Source organism: Equus asinus, chromosome 2, assembly GCF_041296235.1.
Source record: "Equus asinus isolate D_3611 breed Donkey chromosome 2, EquAss-T2T_v2, whole genome shotgun sequence".
Taxonomy (NCBI): Eukaryota; Metazoa; Chordata; class Mammalia; order Perissodactyla; family Equidae; genus Equus; species Equus asinus.
This window is the reverse complement of record NC_091791.1, coordinates 103811041-103824744: the sequence shown is the minus strand read 5'-3', so window position 1 is coordinate 103824744 and position 13704 is coordinate 103811041. Positions and strand designations below refer to the sequence as shown.

Below are 13704 nucleotides of genomic sequence, written 5' to 3'. Positions count from 1 at the left end.
ATGGTCGGTGGACTGAAGTATCAGAAGACGCCTTACTTCAGAGCTCTGACTATACAGGACTTAAGTCAAGAAGGAGACTCCTTCCCTTCGTGGGCATTCCTTGACTATTCCTGCCATTCTCTAGTTTCCGTTCAGGTTGCCGTGGCCACTCCTTATCCCTCTATAAAGCTGATTTTCTTAAGCTAGTCTCTCTAATGGGTTCTTTTACTTTTCTGCTGAAAGAGAAAGAACGTATAGTTTATAACAGTTCACCAAAGGTCTGTGGTGGCAGAAGTTAAAAAAAAACTGCAGCAACAGCTAGATGCTAGTTCGCAGTCGTGTGGGTTTTCCTTCACGTTCTTTTGTTTGATGCCTCCTTGTAGCGAAAAGAGAAGTTGAAGGCTGGGCTGTTGGCTTTTAAGTTCAGAGGAATCTAATTAGGGGTCGGCTGTGTTCCCATAAACCCCTGTGCCGAGACCTTTTTAAAGGACTTTGAAAACTGAAAGCATATTGCTTACTGCTATTAGGAAAGCTGGTTTTTTTAAATAAATAAATAAAGGGCCAAATAATTCTTTGATCTCCCTAACAACATGCTATGGTTTGTGGCAGAAACTTGAAATGTATGAGATTTGTCTTCCAATCTTGTGTTCTTGATAATTGTCTCTTTTCCAAAACAGAAAATAAGGTTTAACCTCATGACTTTGGCTGGTGTCAGTGGGGCTGAAGTTTCTAAATCACCCACGTACACCGCTAAAACCATCGCTGTGAACTGGCTCCAGGACAACTTGATAACAACTTGAGTGTTTTTCGAGTAGGTACTTGAGAATGTTAAGCAGACGTCCACGCAAACCATTTCTCACGGAGACTTGCGACCGTATTTTAGAGCATATTAAAATTCAAGTGAGTTGTAGGCTTGTGGGAAAAGTCGTTTACTGAAGGACATCTTAGATATTGTTTCTGTTTTTATGATTCAGCGATTGGAGTTGTCTTTTAAATCTCAGACACTGGCCTGAGAACTTGGCTATTGCTGAAGTCTGTTTAAAAGTGGTAGCACCACTCCTCGAAAATTGTTCTTGCTTAATTCCCCTTAGGATGATGGAACTGATGGGGAAGAAGGAACAGGAAGAATGCCGCTTGGAAACGAGTTCTGTCCACAGTGCTGGTTGGCACTTTTGCAGATCAGAGTTAGTGGCCAGTTCTCTGCCACCTCCTGTGTTGCCCATAGATGCCTAAAATATAATCGATTTCCCTTAAAACAAAGGAGAAAGCGAAGGAGCACTTTCGTCACTGGAACATGAGACAATAAAGTCTAACTGAAAATTGTTTTTAATTTATCATAAATGTGATTGAATTTTTAAAGGATAAAGAAATCTGAGGAACTTTGAAGGATGTTAGAATTTGATACAATGGAATAAAAAAATACTAATACAAAGTGGCACGTGGATAATATAACAAACACCTATGTACTCACCACTCAAAATGAAAAAATAGTAACATTTTGTTGTATTGCTTCAGATTATTTTTCAGCTTTGAAGAAAGAAACCCTTGTAGTTAAGGTCAAATTCCCCTTTCTATCTCTGCCTAATCCCATTCCTCCTTCCTCCCCGTGGACAACGCTGTGGTGAAGTCATGAGGTACATTGTATGATGCATTAGAAGGGCGTCGTGGCATTGGCGTCTCAGGAGTTATGTGGATTTCTGGTTGTGATTCTACTTTTTTCTCTGAGTAGTAAAACAATTTCTTTTTAAAAATTAGCCTTATTTTCAAGTAGCAGAGAACTAGACAAATTAATGAGAACCAGTGGCTTCCGGTTTTTAAGAAAAATATATTCAAATGTTTTCCTTTTGCTGATGAGAATGAGTCACTCCCCTGGGGTCTCTTTCTGCAAAGGCCTCCTTGTGCCCAGAAAGGGACACTGCTGAGAAACCTGGCATTAATTTTGCTGATGCGTAACCTCTTTCTGATTGCTGACTTCTAGAACAGCTTCTTCTGTGGAAATGGTCATGATCACAAACAGTAGAAATTACAAGGAGCAGAGCATCCATATGGCTCCCTTGCAGTCTGTTCCTAGGGAAGAAAACAATGGAAGCAGGAACAGAGCTTTGACTGAGAGAAAACCTTCCAGGTTTTTTCCTCCTGTTGATTTCCTGAGTGAGCCTTTCCCAGGAGAGGACTCTGCCCATGCTTCTGTTGAAGCATGAACTTGGATGTCTCTTTTGGTTTGTTAACATCAGAAAAGTGACCAGACAGTGAATTTCACACTGGGTGGAGCTAGGAGAGGTTGGCTAGATAGAAGGCCTTGATGTGCCTAGGAGTAACAGGCCCCAAATAAAGCCTCACCCCACCCCACCCCCAGGACTTCCAGACTAGTTCCAACTCTGGGCCACCCTGCTGGTGTAAGTTGAGTGGCTCCTGATAGCCCCTTGTGTGGTGATGACTTCAGCCAAGACTCCTCCAGTCAGAGCTGCTGATTCCTGAGTCCCTGCCTAAGCTGCCCTAAAGCCTGGGTCTCTCCTGGTGATAATGCAGATGACTGAGAAGTTGAGAGCTTTGCTTCAGCATGAACCTTACTGAACAGTCCAGCAGAATTTACTTCGAAAAATTAGCCCTTTCTTCAATAGCTGTAGCATATAGTCTTAGAGAAGAACAGACAGAGGGCACTCAGGCGGAAATGTCCTCCCTTTCATTTTATAGATGAGGAAACTGAGGCCTGTGTAGAGGGGACTTGCCTAGGGTCACAGTAACTAATTAGCAGAGCCAGGACCTACATCAAACTTAGTTTGGTAGCTGTTCTTCTTGTATTCCTTTTAGTGTTACTAAGTTGACCTTTCACAAACTGTAATCAGGGTTGTATCAGGGCACTTGGCTTTTGGGTAAAGTAGACAAAGGGTCTAAAATAGACATTTGAATAGATGCCATGAGCCAGGCACTGTGCTAGAGAGACTTAATTGAATAGTCAGCAGTAGACAGGGGGTCGCTGCCCTGGAGGAGTACTCAGTGGAGGAGAAAACCACCAGATCACAGTGCAGTGTGATGGGTGGTATCATGGAAGAGACCTGTGGACCAGGCAGGCACGGCAGGAGCAGCTGTTGAGGAAGGAATGGGAAGAGGCCTTTGGGAACTGTGATTCTGGCAGTCTCCATTCTGGTATCCTCCCCATCATGCCTCCATTCCCCCTCTGAGTCCATATGTGTGAGGTAGAGAGCGTCTTCGTCCGTGATTAGTGACTTGGCTTCGGCAGGAGCTGTGGTGCTTCCTGAATCTGTGTGAAGGATCACCTAATGAATGGGATCTGGTTGATTTTCTCAAGGAGCCTTTCCTTGGAGAGGCTCTCGTCACTGGGTGTCCCCACAGACGGATCTTTTATTTCTTTCTACTTCACCTCTGGCCTCCTGGCAGTTGTTCTGTGACTTCACAGCGGCAGTAAGAGCTGTTGATGACCCTTCTGAGTCACAGAGGGCTGGGTTTTTACATCAGTGGCCCTTCTAGGCCAGGGGAGTGAGAAATGAGAGTTGAAATAAAATTGTGTCCTTGGCAAATTGTGGTCCCCGTTCGTCTTTCAGGAAGTCTCTCTCTTTCTCTTGAGTCGGGGCTCCCAGAAGTGCTCTGGGGTAGCTCTAATAACCTTTCTTCTGTGGCTCTTGACTTGGGGTGGGTTGCAAAAGGCTCAGGGTAGTTAAGATCCCAAGTAGAAGCACATAAACAGGTAGATTTTCCAATCCACACTCTACCTTTGACACAGTGATGCAAATTTCACAGCCCCTGCCATGGGGCTTCATTTATGTATTTATTGGTGACTTAGGCTTACATATTGACAGCTGGCACTTTTACTTTTAGTTTTGATGGCCTCTCTGCTTCCTGCCTGAGAAGTTCCAGACTTCTAGTTTTCCTTAATCAGAAACCCCGTCTGCTCTTGTTTCTCCTCCCTCAAGTGGCATCACATGGCTGCTCTCTGGAGGAGAACTGCAACCTGTCGTTTAGTTAGAGGCACTTTCTGACGTGTGAGTGGCCTCACTTGGAAACCCATAGGCTCCTGGGGCGGTGGCAAGTCGGGATCTGGGATCTGGGATCTGTCCACGTTGTTGATGTCACCTGGGTTCTGCTCTCCTTTCAGCTTGCGGTGTTTTCGTCCACAAGGGCTGTAGAGAAAGTCTGGCCTCCTGTGCAAAAGTCAGAATGAAGGTAAGGCATTTCTCGCTAAACCAATAAAATCCTCAGGGTTGGGAGAGTTAAAGTTATGAGTTTTGTTTATTTTAATCATTTGATACCAACTTTGAGATCAAAATAACCCAAAAATTCTCAACCAAGTGATTGATTCTCTGTTTAATTAACACACTTGGGAATTTATACCTTTTGGAAAGTAAAATGCTTTCAGAACTTCCCCATGTTAAATATACATTTCTCTGTGATTTTAATATCTCTCTGTCACTGTTAAAGTGGTTTTCTTCTCAACCGTGTCAGCAGATCTGCTCTGCTGTTCACATACCTGGCTTCGTCATTCGGGACCATGGGTGCAGCAGGTGGAAATCAGGGCCTTTGGCCCTGGTGGGCTGGGGAGTGTTAGGGTTAGACTCAGCCTGTCTGTCAGCACTTTTCTCCACGGAATACATACAGATGACTCTGGTCACATGACACAAGAACAGGGAGTGACACTTGTGTGGTGGGACCTGCACTGAGAACACACACTGTGTGATGATGTGCACTGCCCATCAAGTGGCCCTTAACAAAAGAGCATGGTTTGGGGGCGTACCTTTCGGTTAGCCTTCGTGGTTTTCACTGTTCTCATCACCCGTAAATGTCTTTTCGTTCCTTGTCAGAAGAGTTGTCTCCAGCAAAACACCAAGTCTCAGCGTGCTGTGTGCTTCACCAGTAACCACACTTATCTTGGGCAGTGGCCTCACACTTGGCTGTGCGTCAGTCACCTCAAGGGCTTGTTAGAAGACAACTGAGTCGGCCCCCAGGCCCTGAGTTTCCGATTCTAGGGTGGGGCCTAGGAGTTTGTATTTGCAACAAGTCCTCGATGATGCTGACACTGCTAGTCTGAGGACCACACTTTGGGAAGCACTGAACTACTGTAAAGATGACAAACTTCTGTACCCCGGATCTTATTCAGCCCACAGACATAAATTTTTTTGGCTCATGCAGTATTTTTTTGAGTTAATGCAGTTATTTATTTCACATCAATTTGGATTTCTAGTTTCTCCTGACAAATTGGAAGATCTCACAACCTGGTATTGCTCCCTACCCAGCATTCCCAGTTCTCACCTTGCTCTTTTTCCTTTTTTCCATAGTACTTGTGACCTCCTCAGAGTCTATATTTAACAGTCTGTATTTATCTTTTTACATTTATTTTTTATGCTCTGTACCTTCCCCACACTAGAATGTAAGCAGCAAACTTACCAGCAGTCTGAGGTCAGGAATGTTTCATCCACTGTTAGAGCCTAAGCACCAAGAATGGTAGCTGGCTTATAGGTCCTTAAATGTTGGAGGGATGGATGAGAAGTGATACTCACCTGGAGCTGAGTGGCTCCTGCCTCCTTTGGACAGGATGCACAAGTTCCAGATGGCCACTTCCCTTCCCCTCCGCTGGCTTCTGTCATTTGTCACTTGCCCAACCCCACAGGCATTTAGAGTTTGTGATCTCTGGTGAGAAATATTGCCATTGTGACTGTACGAGGTACTATAGAAGGATAGTGATAGAGATAGCGCATCTCCCAAGTAAGAGAATGTAACCATTTTAAATTGGAAGTTAACTCGTGTTCACTAGCGCCTCTTTCTTGGACTAATTGTGTCAATTTGTAATTTCTCACACTAAGTGTTTCTGTTACTTGCTACAACAAAAGTCTTAACTAAAATTAGCACTTTACCTCAGAATTATTTGGCACCTTATAAATGCTAGTCACTGGAGAAGTAGAAATGAAAAAGGCACGGATGCTGCTCTTAAGAAACCAGCATTCTAGCGGGAAAGATGGACAAGCAGATGATGACCACAAATGAGGTAAAACCTATGTGGAGCTGATGCACAGGATTCTAAGAGGGTGCCAGTCCATGCTTTGGCTGAGGGGAGGAAAGAAGCTAATGGATGGTCTTACCAAGGAGGTGATACGCAAACGGTCTTGTACTGGAAGGACGACGTGTCCAGAGGAAACAGCGTTTGTGGAATCAGAGTGCTTGGCAAGGTTCAGAGGATAGCAGTGGAGGTGACTGGCTGGGACACAGGATACTGAGGACCAATAACAAGGAACAGAGCAGGAGAGCAGGAGCAACCGGGTCTCTTGAAACTTCACGGAAGATAGCTTTAAGTGCTGTCTTCATGTGCTTGTTTTCTTTTTTCTTTCAGCAGCCCAAAGGGAGCCTTCAGGCCCATGACACATCGTCACTGCCCACGGTCATTATGAGAAACAAGTGTAAGTAGCCCGACCCACCTCCCGAAACTCCTTTTTGACTCTGGTTCAGGATGTAAGCGTACTTTGTAATGTTCACTTGTTATTCTTAATCAAGATTTGAATACCTATTTTGTGGTAAGTTAGAGAAGGCTACAGATTCATCGACTAAAAGCTTAACATTCTACCATCAAACTCTGCTGGAAGGTTTCTAGAATAGTGTGTGTATTGGCTTAAAAGGCAGCACCTTAGCCCTGTGTATGTAAGCAAGTGACCCCATGCATCTCAAAATTCCTCTTGAGTGAGTTGACAAGTATACTTGCTTATAGTGCCTCACGGTTGCATGAATCAAATTTGAGATCTTGCTTATTAAACTTATGTAAACTGTGAAGTTGCATAAATAGTTCATTTTTTTTTTTCAAGGACTTCAAGTGGTACCCAAAATTGAGCAAATCAAGCTCTCCCGTTCACGTCAAGCTGTCTTCACCAGCCTGTGCAGGGCTCCCCTCGGGTTTTACCTAACGTTTTTCCTTTTTCATGTTCCATTCCCTGTCTCATTCCTTCCCCTCCTTAGTGTCCAGTGTCATATAGTTAGTGTGTATCTTTCTTCTCTGCCATATCATTAGAGATATGTCTATCTCTGAAAATATGTCTTACTGTTTTGTGTGTTGAATTTAAATCAGATGATAAAACTTAGGTTTATCCATCCTGCTGCCTTTTTTTTCACTTAATATCATTTGGAGGTCTGTGCATGTTATTATATGTAAGCTGTTGTTTAAGACTGCTGCGTGGTATTCTTTCATAAACATCTACCACATTTAATTATCAGTGCCCTTAAAGACAGATGTCTGAGTTGTTTCCAACTACTACCATAAATAATGCAGAAATGAATGTCATCTTAATTGGCTCTCTGGAACCCTGTGTGAGATTTACCCTAAGGCGGTGTTTTTCGAAGTGTAGTTCCTAGATCAATTAGGAGTGCAAATTCTTGGGCCCTACCTAGACCTGCTCAATCAGAACTTCCAGAGGTGGAGCCCAGTGATCCGTGATTGAGTAGATCCTTCAGGTGATTCTGATGCGCGCGCAAGCTTGAGAAGCACTGCTCTATAGCTCATTGCTCTGAGTCCTGCCGATGGCTCCAGAATGGCTGTCCCAGGCTCTGCTCCCACAGAACAGCGTGCATCCCTTTAGCCACCTTAAGTCCGGTTGTTAGCAAACTTTGCATGTAGATTACCAGAAGAGAAGTTTGGTCAGACTGCCACCCACTTTAATCAGTGATCCAGCCCATTCCAACACCTTTTACAAGTCTAATCTTCCTTAAACTCTTCTTTTCTGACACGATTGCTTGTTTCAGAAACCTGTTTTGTTTCACATCAGATAAGAAAGTGTTTTTTTTAATACCTGTTACATGCCAGGCTCTTTGTGTGTGTTACCTCTGACCCCCACAAGCATTCTTAGAACCTGTTTTACTCACTGAGGCAATGTCGTGGTTAAGAGGACAGGCTGGGCTCAGGTTGAGTGGATTTGAGTCTCAGCACCACCACTTGATAGTTGTGTGACCTTGGACGTTTACTCATCCCTCTGGACTTCATTTGCCCCCTTTGTAGAAGGATGATAATAGTATCAGAGGGTGGGAATCAGGTTTCTAGAGTCATACCTATAAAGAGGTTAGCAGTAGGCCTCCTTAAGTGTTAGCTTTTGCTGCTATCATCCTCATCCCAAATAAGGAAACTGAGACTCAGAATATTAAGTACCTTACCTGGGTAGAGTACAGATTGGTTTCAGACAAGAAGAAGCTGTTCTTTTCCGCGCCCTGTGCTGCCTTTTAGATACAAGTTGTTCGTTATGCCTTTCAGGCTCTGCACAGCGTGACCTCATTCTCCTCCTCTAGCCTTTTCACTGATCCTGCTATGCGTCCTCCACTTAACTTCTTCCCTACTTGTTATCGCCTTTTTACATTAATACCACATGATTATTTCTGTCTTTATTTGTACAGTTCTCCTCATCAGAACGTCCTCTTTTCCTTCCGACCTATCCACATCCGTACCATTCTTCAGAACCAGTGTTTCCTCCTCCATCAGAGTTTATCTGCCCACCGACTTCCCTTCTGAAACACGGAGGATATGCTCCAGGATCTCGACACTTAAGCATATTCCCTTTTCTGCCAGCTGCCCATCTTCTCCATTGGGCAGGGAGCACGTCTCATGCTCCTTGTGCTTCCTGCAGGAAGGGTCTGCTTGTGTTACGGTGCAGCATGTTTCTGGTGTTTATTGTATCACCTTCTTCTAAATAGAATTTGGATTGGAAATTAATGGTTTTATTAATTTTTATTAAGTCAAAAACATCCTGAAATGCAGTGAAGTCATAACAGCCACCCTAGTCGTATTTCCTTCAGCTCCTGACACTCCTGGGGATAGACAGCTCATTGTCTGGGGCAGGAGCTCAGTTACCAAGGAAAAATAATTTGTTACCTAGATGCCAGTGACCACTTTAGCATAAAATTAGAGCTCTGGTTTCCTCCTTGGTCATCTTCAGGAGAAATAAGCAGTATGCGAACAAACTAGCTGTGTGACGCTAAGAAAGTGTTGCGTTTTCCTCTTCCGTGAACTAAAGGAATTGGTCAGAATCTGTGTTCTCAAACAATGTGTCAAAGAATCACTTGGGGAGCTTGTAGAATGTGTAGACTGCCAGGTCCCAGCCCGGAGGACAAGAAGGGCAGAGAATTTGCGTGTCAGACAAGCTCCTCAGATGTTTCTTGGTAGGTGCTCCCGACGAACGCCGGCCTCAGTTATCGCTGAAGTTCCTTTCAGCCTCAGAATTCTTTCAGCCTTATTTTATTTTATTTTGCATTAGTTTAAACTTTTAGAATATAATATTTTCACATGATTCTGTATCCTCATTGCCTGATTTTCATCCCACCCCACAGGTAGCCACTCTTCTTAGTTTTATATATTTCTTCAAATTTATTTATTAAAATAAATACCAGTTTGGGTTATTGATTTTTCTTTTTTTCAACACTAAGGGTAGTCTGTTGCACCTTGATTTTTTTCCCCCCTTACTATATTATCTTAGAGACCTGTGGTGGTTCATGGAGAGTGTCCTCATTTTTTAAAAACTATACAGTATTCCAATGTGTGATGTACCATAATTTATTAATTGATATTCTTTAGATACTCGTTTATTTTCAGTCTTTTGCTATTACCAACAATGTTGCATTGAATAACTTTGAACGTGTATCATTTCAAACATATACAAGTAGATAGTAGAAATAAACATCTTAAAATGGAATTACTGGATCAAAGTGTATTGAAATGTACAAATTCAATAGATACTGCCAAATCGTCCTCCATGGAGTTTCTATATCCATCTGCACTCCCAGGGCAAAATCTGTTATATGCTTCTCTTTGCCAGATGTGTCAGTACTGGGGGGTATGGATGGACAATGCTTCATTTGGTGTTCTCTCTTCCTTTACAGCCTCGCAGCCCAAGGAGCGCCCTCGATCCGCAGTCCTCCTGGCTGATGAAACCACCGCAGCCCCCATGTTTACTAACAGACGGTCCCAGCAGAGTGTCTCGCTCTCCAAAAGTGTCTCCATACAGAACATTGCTGGGTAAGTGAGCTTCAAAGATGGCGCAGTTGACTTCTGGGTGAAAAGAGCATAATAATCATATCATTTGACAAAAAGATTCTTCTTTTAGAAAAAAATGTATCAAATAATGGGATGGTGCACAACTGAGCAATACAGATGAGGAGAATGAGGATTCCATTTTGATGCCCTGTCATGACCACCATTTTGTAACAAGGATCCCCTCTAAACACCATAATCGAGCCAGGTTGTCCTACACTTTTGTACCTGATCTGCCCTGCTTTTAAAGAACCTGAGTTCTAAAAGGATGATTTTTAAACCAAAATAAGAAATGGGAATAGGAAAAAAGATGATTTAATTCTGAGTTTTTGGTTGCACCCACTTATGTTTTCAGATGTCACACTTTTTTATTGGTCAGATGAACTTGGTTTTTGTTACTTTTTTAATCTGTTTTCCATTTTTGCCTCTTGACTCTTAAGTCAGTTTCTTGGGAGTGAATAATGGACCAGTTGTTACTATTGGGTTCCCACTTACTCATTTGCACTGAGTTTGTTTTGTGGTCCCTACGAAAGTTGCCGTGGCCCCTGCCTGTTGAGGCCTCAGCTGCCACGTGGTTACCGCAGGGCTGATTGTGATGTTGGTGGCTCCTTTGGGTGAGATGCCTGCCTTCCCATCAAGTACAGAAGTCATCTCAGATGTGGGACTCAGAACATCTCTTGTATCTCTCTTAACCTAGGCCGGAGGAAAATGCTTAACTAAACGATGCAGATCTCCTCTTGTCTGTATTTCCTAACCTCTCTCCTGGCTAATGTTTCCTCCTGCTTAAAAAAAAAAGATTTCAAGTGTTTTTATTTTGTTTTTTGTCTTTGCGTTGTCATTATCCAAAGACCTTTTCAAAGTTATGTTATCAAAATTTGTTTGCATTATGACTTTGAAAAGTTGGTCTTTAAATAAAATTCAAAGTTTTAAATGGCTCTAGCTTGCTTTTGTATCACACCACACATTGATTGGGAGCCTACTGTGCTGGCTGGTGAATTGGGGTAGAGAAATTTCAAAGCATAGTTCATTATGAGTGCTCAGTCTATAGTTACTTAGGGAAGGGGGGAAGGTGTAGTGGTTAAGACGGTGAGTTTCAAACAGAGCGGTTGCTTACACAGTGTGTGTACAGTCAGAGGGAAGAGTTCTCCTTGCTGCCTATCATTAAAAGAAAAATTCAAGGCTTAAAAAATTTAAGTTTTGGGGCTGGCCCAGTGGTCCGGTGGTGTTAAGTTAGCACATTCCACTTCTTGGTGGCCCGGGGTTCGACGGTTCGGATCCCGGGTGCAGACACGGCACTGCCTGGCAAAAGGCCATTTTGTGGTAGGCATCCCACGTATAAAATAGAGGAAGATGGGCATGGATGTAAGCTCAGGGCCAGTCTTCCTCAGCAAAAGAGGAAGATTGGCAGTAGTTAGCTCAGGGCTGATCTTTCTCAAAAAAAAGAAAAAAAATTTGAGTTTGCATTGATGTTAAATGTCTCCAGCCTCCATTCCTAGTTGCTGTTGCATGTTGCTGGGTGCCCGACGTGAGTAATTTGTCTTGAGTCATTGTGGCACTTACAACCAGCTGCCACTGTGGAGTTTTGCAGGTACTCATTTAAGAACGCAAACCATGACTTATCAGAATGTATTTGACAGGATGTGCTCCTTTTTGTCCCCAGAGTTGGCCATGATGAGAACATATCAAACACCTGGAAATTCTTGTCTCATTCAACAGACTCACTAAATAAAATCAGCAAGGTCAATGAGTCAACAGAATCACTTACTGATGAGGGTAAGAGGAACTTACAGCCGATATTTTAAGCATCTGTAGAGACTGTGCCATTATCTAGAATACACACGTTAATGGAATAATATGCCTGCCTCTTCTTATTCCTGTGAAGATTCTCTAAATTGTCTGCAAAGCCTCAAATGCTTTATAATTAATTGGTAATCAGACTTATCCAGTTGTTAGCTGGTTGTCCTTTGAAGGGTATTACTGATTCTAATGTGGTCATACTTGAGTACAAACTGCTTTTCTTCCCCTCGACTTTTGTACACAGTCTGTTCCAGCTCTCTTGGCACAGTTATAAGCCTGCTCTCTTAAACAAGTAAAGTTCCCAGGTCCCTTCCAGTTCCTACCTCACGTAGCAATCATGTCTTAGTCATGTTTGATTTATGTGATGTTTGTCACTCTTAACCAAGGTCTTGAATGTAGAGTGTCTCACTCCCAAACAAGAAATGATTCTTTTCCAGTCCTGGAATATGCATTCTATGAATATTCCAGTATTATGTAATGCAGAGTGTCTGTGCCTTACAAAAGTATCACCCCAAGGCAAGTCCAGCGTAGGCTCTGGAGAGGTCACAGACCCAGATTCTGATACTGATGTTTCGATATTTTGAGGAGTAGGTACAGACATGAATGAAGGCCAGTTAATGGGAGACTTTGAGATTGAATCTAAACAGCTCGAAGCAGAGTCCTGGAGCCGAATAGTGGACAGCAAGTTCCTGAAACAGCAGAAGAAGGATGTGGTCAAACGGCAAGAAGTGATTTATGGTGAGACTCTTCCATTGCTCTGCTAGTACTCGGTTTGCATTGTCCAGCATTTTAATCAGGTGATTGATTGGGCTATGGGAAGTCAATTTTCAAATATGTAGCATCTCGGAGAATTTCATTAAGAACTTTGAGGTGTAGAGACATAATTTTATTTCTGTGCTTTTCTCTCTCTTTAAAAGTATGAACATCTTATTTTAAATGAGTGCTTATTTATGCAATAGTCCTAGAAAGAGATCCTGTGACAGTACTGTTTAATTCCTCGGCTCCACTGGAAACTAGACCAAATGCAAGTCCTTTCTAGGAAATAGGAACACAGTGAATTGTGAAAGGTTTTGAATCCAATGAAGACCACTTTGGAAACCACCATTTCAGAGTGATGGAATCCAGTATGCCTGTTACAAAATAGTAGTAGTCATGTGAAAAATAGAGGAATAAAGTGAAAACACTGTAGGGGAAAGATAGCTGTTGACCCAGTTTTAAATTTAAATTGGGCTCCAAATAGCCTGAGGACCAACTTGGGCTCTCAGCAGCGGCAGGTGGTCTTTGAGGGGGATCCTTGTACAAGAGCATTCTGACCGTTAAGCTTTGTCCCTCCTTCAGAGTTGATGCAGACGGAGTTACATCACGTCCGCACGCTCAAGATCATGAGCGATGTGTACAGCCGGGGGATGATGACGGACCTGCTCTTTGAGCAGCAGATGGTGGAAAAGCTGTTCCCCTGTTTGGATGAGCTGATCAGCATCCATAGCCAGTTCTTTCAGAGGATCCTGGAGCGGAAGAAGGAGTCGCTGGTGGATAAAAGCGAAAAGAACTTTCTCATCAAGCGGATGGGGGATGTGCTTGTAAATCAGGTGAGCAGTGGGCAGGCGCTCAGCTGCTTCTCATACACAGTGGGGACAGAAGTGAAGCTGTGGGGCGCGGCCGCCGTGCACCCACATCTCCACTCTGCTGTTTATTTTCCCTGTGAGCTTAGGCAGGTTATTTACACTCGCCGAGCCTCAACCCTTTTCTGTAAATGAGCACAGTAGATTCTCTCTCCTAATGTTATTCTTAAAAGTTAAAAGGAATATATATATATATAAAGTACCCGGGTTATATGGTAGATACTCAATCGAAGTCAGTTTTCCTTCTTCAGAAACAGTATAGTTTAAGAAATAAAAAAACATTTGTTGGAAGTCTCT

General features: G+C 43.0%; 1 protein-coding gene across 19 annotated transcripts in view; it reads left to right on the top strand.

The window, feature by feature from the left end:
* Positions 1-13704, top strand: part of AKAP13 (A-kinase anchoring protein 13) — a 326473-nt gene that overhangs the window by 286432 nt on the left and 26337 nt on the right. For 15 of the 19 annotated variants that reach the window (XM_070495797.1, XM_070495782.1, XM_014842531.3 and 12 more), the window contains 6 exons: positions 4094-4161; positions 6320-6386; positions 9838-9973; positions 11649-11761; positions 12371-12523; positions 13124-13374. In XM_070495797.1, coding sequence (XP_070351898.1) covers positions 4094-4161; positions 6320-6386; positions 9838-9973; positions 11649-11761; positions 12371-12523; positions 13124-13374 — 788 coding nt within the window. The remainder of the gene's footprint in view (positions 1-4093; positions 4162-6319; positions 6387-9837; positions 9974-11648; positions 11762-12370; positions 12524-13123; positions 13375-13704) is intronic. The other 4 variants (XM_070495794.1, XM_014842525.3, XM_070495771.1 and 1 more) reach the window with 2 other exon arrangements.